Consider the following 13,500-nt stretch of genomic DNA (forward strand, 5'->3'; position numbering starts at 1 on the left):
GTACTTCTTCCTGCTCAACCTCTCCCTCCTCGACCTGGGCTCCATCTCCACCATTGTCCCCAAATCCATGGCCAACTCTCTGTGGGACACCAGGGCCATCTCATACTCAGGATGTGCTACACAGCTCTTTTCATTTGCATTCTTGATCACAGCAGAGTATTGTCTCCTCACAGTCATGTCGTACGACCGCTACATTGCCATCTGCAAACCCCTGCACTACGGGACCCTCCTGGGCAGCAGAGCTTGTGTCCACATGGCAGCAGCTGCCTGGGCCACTGGGTTTCTCCATGCTCTGCTGCACACGGCCAATACATTTTCACTGCCCCTGTGCAAGGGCAATGCCCTGGACCAGTTCTTCTGTGAAATCCCCCAGATCCTCAAGCTCTCCTGCTCACACTCCTACCTCAGGGAGATTCGCCTTATTGTGATAAGTGTCTTGCTAATATTCGGGTGTTTTGTGTTCATTGTGGTGTCCTATGTGCAGATATTCCGGGCAGTGCTGAGGATCCCCTCTGAGCAGGGTCGGCACAAAGCCTTTTCCACCTGCCTCCCTCACCTGGCCGTGGTCTCCCTGTTCCTCAGCACTCTCATGTTTGCCCACCTGAAGCCCCCCTCCATCTCCTCCCCATCCCTGGATCTGGTGGTGTCTGTTCTGTACTCAGTGGTGCCTCCAGCAGTGAACCCCCTCATCTACAGCATGAGGAACCAGGAGCTCAAGGATGCTGTGTGGAAACTCATATCTTAGTGTTTTCTGAAGCAATAAACTGCCCATCTGCTTCTACATAGCCATTCTACATAGCCGTTTAAATGTAGCTAATTACAGGTCCAGCCTGTCATCTGGATTTTTTCTTGTTATTAGTGGTTTTCTTATTGTGATAATGTTGTCATCCCCTTTCTAATTCACTGTCGGCTTTTCTTTTTTAACTGTTGGCTGTGTAAATGAGAAGCCGTGCTCTCCTTGTCTCTAAACACAATAAAGGGCTCTTTAGTGATTGGTTTTTCGCTATATCCTTCCTGCAAGCCCTTTTTAGAGCTGCAGGGATGGTTCCTGCGTTCATGAGAGGAGGGTGAAAGAGTCCATCCTGGCAGCCCTGCCAGGGAGCAGCAGTGCTCGGACTTCCAGAGCTGTTCCGGTTCCACTCCCACACTCTCCTTCTCATCCCTGGTGTTGGTGCAAGGCCTGAGTGCTCTGGCAGCTTGGTCACCGTCCTGCTGTGTGTCAGTGCTGTGAGCGCAGGCAGGGACAGGCAATGGGCACTTGTGTCACAGAACTGGCCTCAAAACAGCCTTTCCAGATAGAAAGGTGATCTCCTCAGGGCAGGATCTGAAGTTTTAAGTCTTCTTAAAAATTATCTCAAGAACATGTCCAAGAAAGTGACCCACAGATTAAACACCATTGTACAGCTGAACAGTGTGTGTGTGCAGGGCTGGCACACAGCAGAGTCCTCTCACAGCCAGGCTCCTGCCAGAGACCTGCAGGACCAGCAGAGCAGGGCCTGGGCTGTGCCCCTGTGCACTGGACACCCCTTTGGTAGGAGTCTCAGGTCAATCATCATGGAGCTGCCCCCTCACAACCTCCATTTGCAGCACTGGCCTCTCACCCTCAGAGGTTGTTCTTCCCTCCACAGAGGGACACTGAATGAGTAGTTCAGCAGTCCATGTTTGCTTTATACAGGTGTTGAGGTTTGGATTGCAGGATGGCAACCGTGGCAGATGTGGGTGTTAGCCCCCTGTCCTCCCCCTTCCTTCTTCAGTCCCTTCTTCTCCACCCATCTCACTCAGGACAGGCGATGGGTAAAGAAAGGAGAACAGAGAGAAGAGAGTTGGAAAAATTAAAAATGTTTTACTAATCCTACCAATAAAAATAGAGAAAATAATACAAAATATATAAAACCAATCTTGAAAGTCCCAGCAACTGCTCATGCAGATGAGGGGCCGGCACCCGAAAATCTGGACTGGACTCTGCAGCCAACCAGAGCTGGATTCAGTCTGTCACTAGGCCTCAATTTTCAGGGAATACTAGCAAGGTCCTCTCCTAATGTTGGCCAGAAGGAAAAGGGGTGAGATCCTCATGATATCCCACTTTTATATGAAATATTCACGTGAACAGGGTGCTATACTCTGTTGGTCAGTTTCTAGTCACCTGTTTTCTCGTTGCCCCTCTCGCAAGATGTACATCTGTCCTTATCAGTGACCTGGCATTCCATTGCTATGTTTACCAAAACATGTGTCTGACTTTCCAGGAAAATGCAGCTAATATGAAGCTTTAGCTGACAGGCAAATTCACTAAAAGAGAAACTTGTTTTTTTGTTTTTAACTAAACCAGGACAACAGATGAGGAGTGAGCATGTGCATCGTGTACGTGAGGTGACATGAACACAAGTGAGCACAAACATCATCAGCTATTCCTTGGGGTTCCATGAAGGCCTGTGGCACAGACAAGGTCTTGAGGTCACTTTATGTTGGGAGGAACATCCCATAGGAAATCACCTGAATGCAGCAGTTGTACTTCCTTGAACTGAGGTCCCTGTGTCCATTCCTCATGACGTGGGACATGGGTGACACACCACAGGGCTGAGGTGTCTCCTGATACCCACAACAGCCCTCTTGAATAGTTTAACAAAGCCCATCCTCATGCTCCTTTTCAATCCCCCCATCTACAGCCTGAGGACCAGAAAGTTTGCAGAAAGGGAGACACTTAAAACATGCTCAGGAAAGCTGTGAGTGGCACAGAGGCCCCATTGGAGTCATGGGCACACAGGAAGAATTCACTTCTAATTCTCTTCTAAATGACGAGCTAGACAGGTGTTTACTGTGCCCCTGGCACTCCCCTGGAACTGTGAGATATGGAGAAAACTTTTGGTGTATGAAGGGCCAGAGAGGTGCCATTAGAGCTGGCTGCAGTCATTGTGAGATCTCTCTCAAACATCTTGGAAAATCCAGAGAGATCAGGGAGATTCCAAGAGCCCCAGAAAAGGCAAATAACAAACCCAGCTTCCAGAAGGAAGATGTGGGTCCGGGGGGCTGGAACCTGATGATCTTTAAGGTCTCTTCCAACCCAAACTATTCTGTGATTCTAAGGGAAGAGGGAGAAGTGTTCCCTTATCCTCTCCACAAGATAGAACACCTACACCCATCTGTTTGTCAACCCATCTGACTGTAATGGCCTACCTTGTGGCTACGTCATGAAACAGCTCAAATTAGTTGTAGTGTCTTGAAGACTTGAAGAAAATTACAGGAAGGGAAATAGTTCATTAATACTTTCTGTATTTTAATGAGCCCCATGGTGTATTTGGCCCTTAGTCCATGAACTACAGAAACTGAGAGGAGACTGAACAAGTTGCTCAAGATGTGCAAGTCAGAAGCGCAAGTCAAAGCACCTTGAAACATTGATTGACCCCACTGAGGGTCATTATTGACAAAGACTCTCCATGGACTCGTTAGAGAAGATAATTGAAGGTTGTGATTGCAGGTAGGAAAAGGCACTGTACAGGTCGTTCTGCTGTGGAGAAAATCCGTGGTTTGTTTTACCAGCCTAAAGGCCAAACCCTGACCCCAGGCCCTGGGAAGGCAGATCCCTCATGCGTGGCTCAGGGCTCTTCCTGGAGCAGTGGGGTGTGAGTTTGAGCAAGGTCAAGTGTAGGAAACTGTACAACCCCTCCCGGCTTCCCCAAAAAGGGGCAACGAGAATCCAGAGCCTCAAAACAGCGTTTATCCTGGTAGGTCTCTGAGACTGATGCAACTGTCGTAGCCAGGGGGACAAAGACCTCGGTCCTCTGTGGCCTTTCAGCCTCACCAGAGCCCTTGGCCATGTTCTCTTGATTTATGTGAATAATTTTAGGCAGCCACTTCTGAAAACAATTTTTCTTCTGTATTTAGAGTGCAACATTCTCTCTATGTACTTCTGTTTCACTGGCTTTTTTTCATCCTCTCCCTATTCTGTCTTCAAAGACCTCTCCAAGGGAAAGACTCCTTGCATCATAGAATAACTCAGATTGGAAGAGACCTGAATGTCATCCTATCTGACTGTGCTGCTTGAGGCAGGTGAACTTGATGGGGTACCTCAAGGGCTCCCCGCAGTTTGCCTTTATCCACAAGGGACCATAAAGTGAGCTCTAACCCATCAGAGATGGAGATAACGAAAATGTTCACAGGTGTTGTCTCAAGTGCTGGTCACTGAGGGATGCCAACAGTGACTGCCCTCCAGGAGGAGTCCATTCCACTGATGGCATCTGGGCCTGACCATCCAGCCAAACTCCCTCACACATTCTCATCTTTATTTTCCATCCAGATATCACTAATACGACTATGGTGGACCATGTCAAAGGCCTTGTTAAAGTCCAGGTACACAACATTCCCTACTTTCCCCTCCCATGCATGTTCTGCACTCTTTTTTGTTTCCTTCAAGTGCCTGGAGATGTCTGGAAGAGCATTTGCCCCATCACTTCCCCAGGGACTGAGGTGAAGCTGCCCAGCCTGTAACTCTACCAATCATCTTCCTTTGTAACCTACTTGAAGACAATTTTGATATTCTATTTCTCAGAGGACCATGGAACCTTCCTGATAGCCACAACTTTTCTGGGGTGTTTGAGAGATGTGTCAGAGAGACACCAAGCCAGCTCCACCAGCAACTCTCTGCCCCTTCCCACACGAAAGGCTTTCTCTATATCCTGTCCTTCCAGGTGAGTTTCTGGGACACAGCAAATGACGTCCAAGTCTTCTGGGCCTGTTCAGAAGGCAACGGGAGGTCAACAACTCTGATGGTCTCTGTATGAACCTCAAAGCTTTCCTGGCATTCTTTCTCAGTGCTCTACTTCTGCTCAACCTTTCTGGTTCTTGGGCTGCAGGTTGAGCAGGGATGTGAGGATGGTGTAGGAAAAAGGCTTTGTCAAACTGTCTCAGGAGTGCTGTTCTGGCATCATGCAGTCAAGCATGAGAGTGCTGTAGAAAACAGTGGCACTGGTGAGGTGAGAGGGCCAGGTGGAGAAGGTCTTCTGCCTGTCTGCACCGGGGTGAAGAGCAGCAATGCATTCACAGGATGCCCATGTGAATGGGAAGAGGAAAACTGGCTCTAAAATGCAGATTATGAAAACATGAGCGCCACGGTATTACTGCAGGAAGTCTCCAGCAATGTGGCAAAATCGCAGAAGTTATCAATTCCATTGAGGTCACAGAACTCTATCTAGGGCAAGAATGAAATTATGAGAATAGAAATCCCCGTAGCCAAGGCACAGGTGCCTTCTGGAGACAGACCATCCAGTGCATGACTCTTCCATTCAGGTGGTTTCTTGGGGAAGTTACTCTCAACATGAAGTGACCTCCATACACTGTCCCACAAGCCTCCATGGCCTCCACAGCAATAATTGATGGCTTTTATGCTCATTCAGGTTCATCTCCCCCATCACACAATGTGCATTCTCACATCTCGCCTCGTTGAAAATTTGGACTTCTGATCTAGTCACTTGGTGTCCTTCCATGGAGGGAAGAACAACCTCTCTCAGCTGTGGTGAGAGGACAATGACCTACAAGGTAGTTGCGAGGGGCTGGTCTGTGACCATTGTCCTGGAGTAGGTGCCCTGTGTTGTCCAGGAGCTTGGGCACAGACCAGACCCTGCTCTGCTGGTCTTTCATGTCTCTCCCAGGAGGCCTGGCTGTGTGAGAACATTGCTGTGTGCCCCCACCATGCACATTCACACACTTCATCTTTTCACGGGTGGTTTCCTCTCTGGGGCACTTTACAGCCCAGCTCCTCCCCAGCTCTCCCCACATCCTGCTCTCACTCCAGCCCAGCCCAGACCAGCAGGAAAGCCCAGTCTGGGCAGGCCCTGTAGAGTGAGATGGAAGAAACAGGTCAGTGACAGTGTCTCTCTGGCCACCATGCTCAGGATGTCCCGATGCCTGGCAGCCTTCAGCACCCTGTGCCAGCCCCACTCCCCAGGACAGCATCGAGTCCTGGCCCCGGGGCTCTTCAGGCAGCTCCTGCTGCCCCATGGACAGGGCAGCCTGCCCCAAACTGGCACCCATGGCAGAAAAGTGTTTCTCTTTCAGTGTCTGCACACACACGGTGCCCTGCTCTTCTCCTGGGACATCCCATCTCCCCACAGAGCCTTTCCCCAAGGAGAGCACATCTGCACTGGCCTGGCCAGCTGTTCCTGCACCCTGTTCCCACACTCCCCACAGCCCCCGAGCTGGGGCTTTTGCTCTGTGCAGTGAGTGAGATGTGATGCCCAGGCTGTGGTGACTCTGCAGGGACATAGTGGTCAGGCTGAGAGACAGACCCAGCTGATGTTGGTCACTGTCGCTGTGACGGCCTCCCACACGAGCTCTGAGGTGGCCATGGAGGGTTCTCAGAGCTGCCCTGCCTTATCCACCATCTGCCTGGGTGCTGGCCACCAACAACCATAACCTGAACCACCAGCTCTAAGTCCCTCGAAAGCCAAACTGGGACCCTGATCTCATCCCACTGATCCCACAGAAAACAAAGCCTTTTGAGGGTCTATTCCTTACACATATTCTTGAGAGAGACTATGGAAAAAGGCCTAAGCCTTTGAGCACTGTGCTAAGGAGATCCCAGTGCTGATGGAGACGCTGTTCTGGAGGTCACATCTGTCACAGAAGTGCCCATTGCCTGTCCCTGCCTGTGGTCACAGGACTGACACACAGCGGGACTGTAACCAAGGGTCAGGAGTGCTCAGATCTTACACCAACACAAGGGCTCACAGGAGAGTGGGGAAGTGGAAGGAGAACAGCTCTGGAAAGGACAAGGCTGCTGCTCCCTGGCAGAGCTGCTGTGCTGAGACCGTTTCCCTTCAGCTCTGCACACACACACTTTGTATTCAGCTTCACAAAGGTCTCGAAGGATCTCGGACAAACAATTCAGTGCAAGGTCCTTTATTTTGTTTAAATACACAGAGAGCATGGCTTCTCATTTACACAGTCTGTGACTCAAACTATAAATGCAGACAGTGAATTAGAAGTGGAATGAAAAAAGGCATTACTTTGTGGGCAATATTATCACAGTTAAAAAAAGCAAAAGCAAGTAAGCCTCCCCCAACTCCAAAACCCATCAAAAACTATACTATACAAAAGAGAGTCTGAGCCTGTAATGAGTTCTGTATCATGAGTGATGTGCAGAAGACAGGAAGTCTATTGCTTTTGAAATGCATTCAGCCATTAGTTTCCTCAGGGTGTCCTTGAGCTCCTGGTTCCTCATGCTGTAGATGAGGGGGTTCACTGCTGGAGGAACCACCAAATACAGAAATGACACTGCCAGGTCCAGGGATGGGGACGAGATGGAAGGAGGTTTCAGGTAGGATAATGCACCAATGCTGATAAAGAGAGAGACCACGGCCAGGTGAGGGAGGCAGGTGGAAAAGGCTTTGTGCCGTCCCTGCTCAGAGGGGATCCTCAGCACGGCCCTGAAGATCTGCACATAGGACACCACAATGAACACAAAACAGACAAATACTACTAAGACACTGACCACAATAATCCCCAATTCCCTGAGAGGAATATGAGCAGGAGAGCTCGAGGATCTGGGGGATTTCACAGAAGAACTGTCCCAGGAATTACTTTGGCAAAGTGGTATTGAAAATGTATTGTCTGTGTTCAGAAGAGCATAGAAAAAACAGCTGCCCCAGGCAGCTGCTGCCATGTGGACACAAGCTCTGCTGCCCAGGAGGGTCCCGTAGGGCAGGGGTTTGCAGATGGCAACGTAGCGGTTGGAGGACACGACCATGAGAAATTAAAACTCTACTGCAAGAAGAGAGATAAACAGAAATATCTGTGCAGCACAGCCTTCATATGAGATGGCCCTGGTCTCCCAGAGGGAATTTGCCATGGATTTGGCAACGGTAGAGATGGAGCCCAGGTCGAGGAGGGCGAGGTTGAGCAGGAAGAAGTACATGGGGGTGTGGAGGTGCTGGTCCCAGGCTATGGTGGTGATGATGAGGCCGTTGCCCAGGAGGGCAGCCAGGTAGATGCCCAGGAAGAGCCAGAAGTGCAAGAGCTGCAGCTCCCGTGTGTCTGTGAACGGCAGGAGGAGGAACTGGGTGATGGAGCTGCTGTTGGACGTTTGCTGCCTCTGGGCATGGAGACCTGTTCACAGAGGAAAAGACAGTGTGCCTCACTGTTGTAGGCTTTCTGACTGTTGTAGGCTTCCAAATCTCTTCTAATTCAGTTATGAATCTTTGAGGTTGACTAACCTTCGAAGGAAGTGTTTTCCCAGGATACATTAATAAAGAGAGGTATTCCTATTGTAAGAACCCCTTTATTTGAATTCTTTAGGTAATACACGCAAACTCAACAACTGGTCTTTTCAGCTATCTGCATGGTTTTCCAGATCATTATAAAATGTACATTTTGGGTCCATGGAGTCTCCTGATTTAAAAGTGAACTTGCTATACTGTATAACAGGCAAAGTTTTATGTAACTGTCATACGTTTAAACAAATTTCTACAAAGAAAATAGGCTAAGATTAATGCTACAATGAATATTAACAAACTTCTTTGAATACAATCAAATTATGTATAAGATTCTATTTCAGTCCAAATGCAGTTCATTATGTTTTTCTAAGTTCTAGTGTAAAAGGAGTGATCTTTTCTGATTTCTACACAGTCTCTGTACTTTTCTTTAATCTAATGTGATGTTTCCCAGAATCGGTTCCTTTATGTTTCACAGTGTTACCAACAGTCCCACACAGAGGCTTCTCCACTGCTCTTTCAAGGTTTGTCCTTTCAGGTCAAGGACAGACTGGATCTCCAGGTCAGGAGGAAGGCACAGGCACAGCCAGTGCCATAAATGGTTTTTATTTCCCAAAGACAACATGTATTCAGTGAGCATTTGGTTCCCCAAAATATGCATTTGATTCATTTTTTCGGTCAAGTTTACTGAATAGAGTCTCCCATACAATATTTCAAAAGGGCTTACTTTTTCTCTTATTCTTTAAGTAATGTGAATTCTCAGTAAATTAATTAGCAATACATTTATACATTTTATATTAATTTCCTGTCACATTTAAGCTAGTTGTCTTTTTATAGATTGCTTGATTCACACTTTTTTTCTCCCTTTTGACTAGATTGATCCCATCTTGCCCCCAGAAGAGTAAAAATAGTCCATATTATTTCTGCCATAAAAAGGGGAACAGCCAAACGGTATGATTTTATTCAATAATTTCTTTAGTACTTCTCTAGCTTTGTTGGTCTGGCATGGGAGAGCTTCAGGTCTGTGTTGGTTTGACTGAAAATGAGTTAATTTTCCTCATGCAGTTAGAAACCTTACTTTTTCATAGCTGGCACGGTCATTATTTGGATTTAGTTTGAGAACAAGAGAGAACAGCCCAGGACGGAGCTGATGTTTGCAACTGCTCTGGTCTGAGAGCCAAGGACACTCTGGGTGCTCTGCCCACAGGTGTGAGGCAGCGAGGAAGCGGGGAGGGACGGGGCAGAGCTTGACTGACATCCAGGCTGACCAATGAGAGTGTTCCATCCCATTAGCCTCACGCTTCATCTTTAGGAGAGTTGGGCTCTTCTGGCCTCTCTCTCTCGGCCTTTGGTCTCTTTTTTTTCTCTTGTGAGTTCTTCCTTAGTTTTTTTATGGGAGCCAGGGGAATTCAGTTCAGGATGTTTACTTTGGCCTTTTGCCATTTTGGAGAGGCCTTTGCGCTTTTCTGCGTTTTTTCTCTCTTTGGGATCAGCTGTTGGGACCAGGGTGCTGCTTCCTGGGACTGGCTGTGTGCAGACAGAGGAACTGCATTGCGTAGCTTTTATCGCTATATTTTATATATACTTACTAGCAGTGTATTAGTATTTTGTTATTTTCTTAAACTGTGTTTATCTCAATCCAAGTTTCTTCTTTCCCTTTCGAGGGAAGGAGGTGAGTGAGTGGCTATTGTGGTTTTATTGCCAGCGCATTGAGTCTTTGCATTTTGGTTATTGATACTTTGGTGACCCAAGTGACACATGTGGAACTTGTCTGTCTTTCGGAGGGACACCAGCGCATTGGGTCTTTGCATTTTGGAAGCTTTGGTAACTTGGGTAACTTTAAAAAAAAGGAAAAAGAAAAGAAAAATAAAAAAGAAAAATAAGGAAGTTAGAGAAAAATGAGAAAACATTAAATAATGGAGAAAAACAAGAAAAGAGTAATTTGATAAAGGTAGATTTAGTGATTTTGTTGCTCATGCCTTAGTAATTGCATTGTTGTTTGCGTCTTTAGTGATTTGTTGCTGCTGTTACTTGTGTCTTCGGTGATTTTCCAGTCCAATACTTATGGTTAACCAATTGTCTGTTATTGTGATTGTGAAATAGGTAGTGGATAATCGACAGGAGGGATTCGGAAGGAATTCCCTCCCCGTCCCGAGTTGTATTTTGTGACATTGGAAAGAGATTGTTTGACTCCCTGGGGAACAGCAACTGGGGAGAATCTGACTGGATTTTGTAATTAATGGAGGCCACTGTAAATAATATGAATATGCTGCACAGATCTAGGTGGGTATACTTTGTGATGTGTAGTATAGTAATGCATTACATGTAATATATCATAAGAAGTATATTTTAAATCATATATTGCCTATTGCATAATGCACATTACACAATAAATAAGGATACATAGGCATGATATTTATCCCCTTCAGATCCATTTGTTTTGACCCTTGAACAGGATAATCAGAGAAAGGGATTGAAACACTGTTGTATAGGGCAGATATTGGCAGGGAATATACAGGGAACTTAGATCAAAATTGTCCCTTGGTCGATCCAGGGTGGGATCATAACATTCTTAAATCTAGTGACAGGCTGAATTGTTACTGACAGCGGATTTTATACAGGATTAGACACACTATACCTAAAGCTATAAATAAACCAAAACTTTTTGAGATTAAACAGGATTGTAAGGAATCTCCAACTGGGTTTTTAAACATCTAGTTACAACAAATGATTGAAAAAAGGTTTAATCAGGTAATAACTATGCAATTACATACTGCTATGGCTATGCACTTATTAAACACACAGGGGAGATGCAGCAGTGTGCTAAGATCGGGCCTGTGAGAAACTGCAAGAGTCAACAGTGTGAGAACAAGCGCTAGTGCAAAAATACAAGAAGCAAATACCGTATGCTGCATGATACATCAAGGACAGAGGGACTAATACAGGATTTATACATCAAGGACGGAGGGATAGCTTATGACAGACAAAACTTGTGTTTACGGCGGTAACTTTGGTGGGAACACAAAATATACCGTTTATGTAACGACTCACTTGGCAAATCAGCAAATGCTTGAGCAAGAATCATAGCAAATATAAATGCAAGCCTGAGTTTGTAATAAATGTCTCTCATTGCACCTTCCCGAGAGTCCGTGCCTCATTCGCTGCACCCTCACTGGCTGTTTGTTGAAACACAAAGCCATGGGCTGGTCCCGACTGCCTCTGGGTGACCTCCTGCACCGCAGCACCGCCCTTCCACTGACATTTCTTCCTCCTGATATCCAGAATGCACTTCCCAAGTTGTCCTTTTCAGTCATTTTTTTTCCTCTCTCTGGCCTCTTCCCACTACCATGGAAAGATCGACTATCTCAGAAACTGCTCTGCAGGCAGGGACCCCAACCTGTCAGACTTCTCGTGGTCTTTAGCCTGACCAGAGAGAAGTAACCTCACCATGGACTCCTTATGCACCCATGGATGTTGAGAGACAGAGTGTTTCCCTTGAACACACAGATGCAGGAGTCACTGTGTCTCTCTGACCTCCTGCTGCCACTCCAGGAGGCTGGGAGGCACCTCAGCCCTGCCATTTGTCAACCTACTCTGCACTTACATGAGATGCCTCATGGCATGGAGAATGGACATGGGATCTTCTGTTCCAGGAAGCACATCCCAGTGCTACATTAAGGTGGTTCCCCAAAGGACGTTACTCTCAACATGAAGTCACATCAAGACACTGTCTGTCCCACTGACCTTCACGGAACCCTAAGGAATAGCTGATGGTGTTTCTGCTCACTGGGGTTCATCACCTCAGAAGCACTTTATGTGTTTGTTTACATCTTGTCTACACAATGCAAACATGGACATCTGACCTAGTCATTAGTTGTGCTGCCATGGAGGGACAAAGAACCTCTTCAAGCTGAAGTGAGAAGCCAGTGCTGGAAATGGTGGTTGTGAGAGGCCGGTCCATGACGATTGACTTGCAGCAGGTTCTCTAGGGTGTCCAGTGGACATGGGCACAAACACTCAGTGAGAAAATTATTTACATTATATATGCTATGCAGAAGATTATGGGCAGTTTATTGCTTCATAAAACAGCCATTCACTAGTTGCCACACTGAATCCTCGATCTCCTGGTTCCTCATGCTGTAGATGAGGGGGTTCACTGCTGGAGGCACCACTGAGTACAGAACTGACACCACCAGATCCAGGGATGGGGAGGAGATGGAGGGGGGCTTCAGGTGGGAAAATATGATAGTGCTGAGGAACAGGAAGACCGCGGCCAGGTGAGGGAGGCAGGTGGAAAAGGCTTTGTGCCGACCCTGCTCAGAGGGGATCCTCAGCACGGTCTTCAAGATCTGCACATAGGACACCACAATGAACACAAAACAGCCAAACGCTAAACAGACACTAACCACAAGAAGCCCAAGTTCCCTGAGGTAGGAGTGTGAGCAGGAGAGCTTGAGGATCTGGGGGATTTCACAGAAGAACTGGCCCAGGGCATTGCCCTTGCACAGGGGCAGTCAAAATGTATTGGCCGTGTGCAGCAGAGCATGGAGAAACCCAGTGGCCCAGGCAGCTGCTGCCATGTGGACACAAGCTCTGCTGCCCAGGAGGGTCCCGTAGCGCAGGGGTTTGCAGATGGCAACGTAGCGGTCATAGGCCATGATGGTGAGAAGCCAATACTCTGCTGAATCTAAAAAGACAACCAGAAACACTTGGGCAGCACATCTGATGTAGGAGATAGCCCTGGTGTTCCAGAGGGAATTGGCCATGGACTCGGGGACAGTGGTTGAGATGTAGCCCAGGTCAATGACAGAGAGGTTGAGCAGGAAGAAGTACATGGGGGTGTGGAGGTGCTGGTCCCAGGCTATGGTGGTGATGATGAGGCCGTTGCCCAGGAGGGCAGCCAGGTAGATGCCCAGGAAGAGCCAGAAGTGCAAGAGCTGCAGCTCCCGTGTGTCTGTGAAGGGCAGGAGGAGGAACCTCATGCAGACAGCCAAGTGTTCTAATGATGGCATTTGATTGAGGGAGACTCAGCTCATTCCCCAGCCCCACAGACTGCATTGCCCCCACCCCACAGGTCAGAGCAAAGCTGGGACACGTGTGCCCATGGACACACCTGCAGGAAAGGACCCACAAGATCAGGCTGTGTCTCTGCAGCTGAAACTGCCATCCCCAGAGAGCCTGACAGCAAGAATAAGATCCCAACAGCAGTGACCCAGAGCAGGGGAGCAAGAAGGAAAATGCGGTGAGGGTGGGTGTGAGAGAGGCCAGGGCAGAGGCAGCCGGGCACTCAGACAGTGTC

The 13,500-nt window shown here is 47.7% G+C and overlaps 2 protein-coding genes across 2 annotated transcripts; one reads left to right on the forward strand and one right to left on the reverse strand.

Annotated features, from left to right (window-relative positions):
* Positions 1-211: 211 nt before the first annotated feature.
* LOC135575431 (olfactory receptor 14J1-like) lies at positions 212-9,106 on the forward strand (the record flags this gene model as incomplete). Its single annotated transcript, XM_065030103.1, has 2 exons — positions 212-673; positions 9,077-9,106. Coding segments are annotated over 2 exons (492 nt in total), but the record flags the coding sequence as incomplete, so codon positions are not given.
* A 3,165-nt stretch (positions 9,107-12,271) lies between these two features.
* Positions 12,272-13,036, reverse strand: LOC102097730 (olfactory receptor 14J1). The gene is given in 1 exon segment (XM_013371194.3): positions 12,272-13,036. A coding segment is annotated over 1 exon segment (765 nt).
* Between the last annotated feature and the right edge of the window lie 464 nt (positions 13,037-13,500).

The sequence above is a fragment of the Columba livia genome, chromosome 14 (assembly GCF_036013475.1).
Source record: "Columba livia isolate bColLiv1 breed racing homer chromosome 14, bColLiv1.pat.W.v2, whole genome shotgun sequence".
Classification (NCBI taxonomy): domain Eukaryota; kingdom Metazoa; phylum Chordata; class Aves; order Columbiformes; family Columbidae; genus Columba; species Columba livia.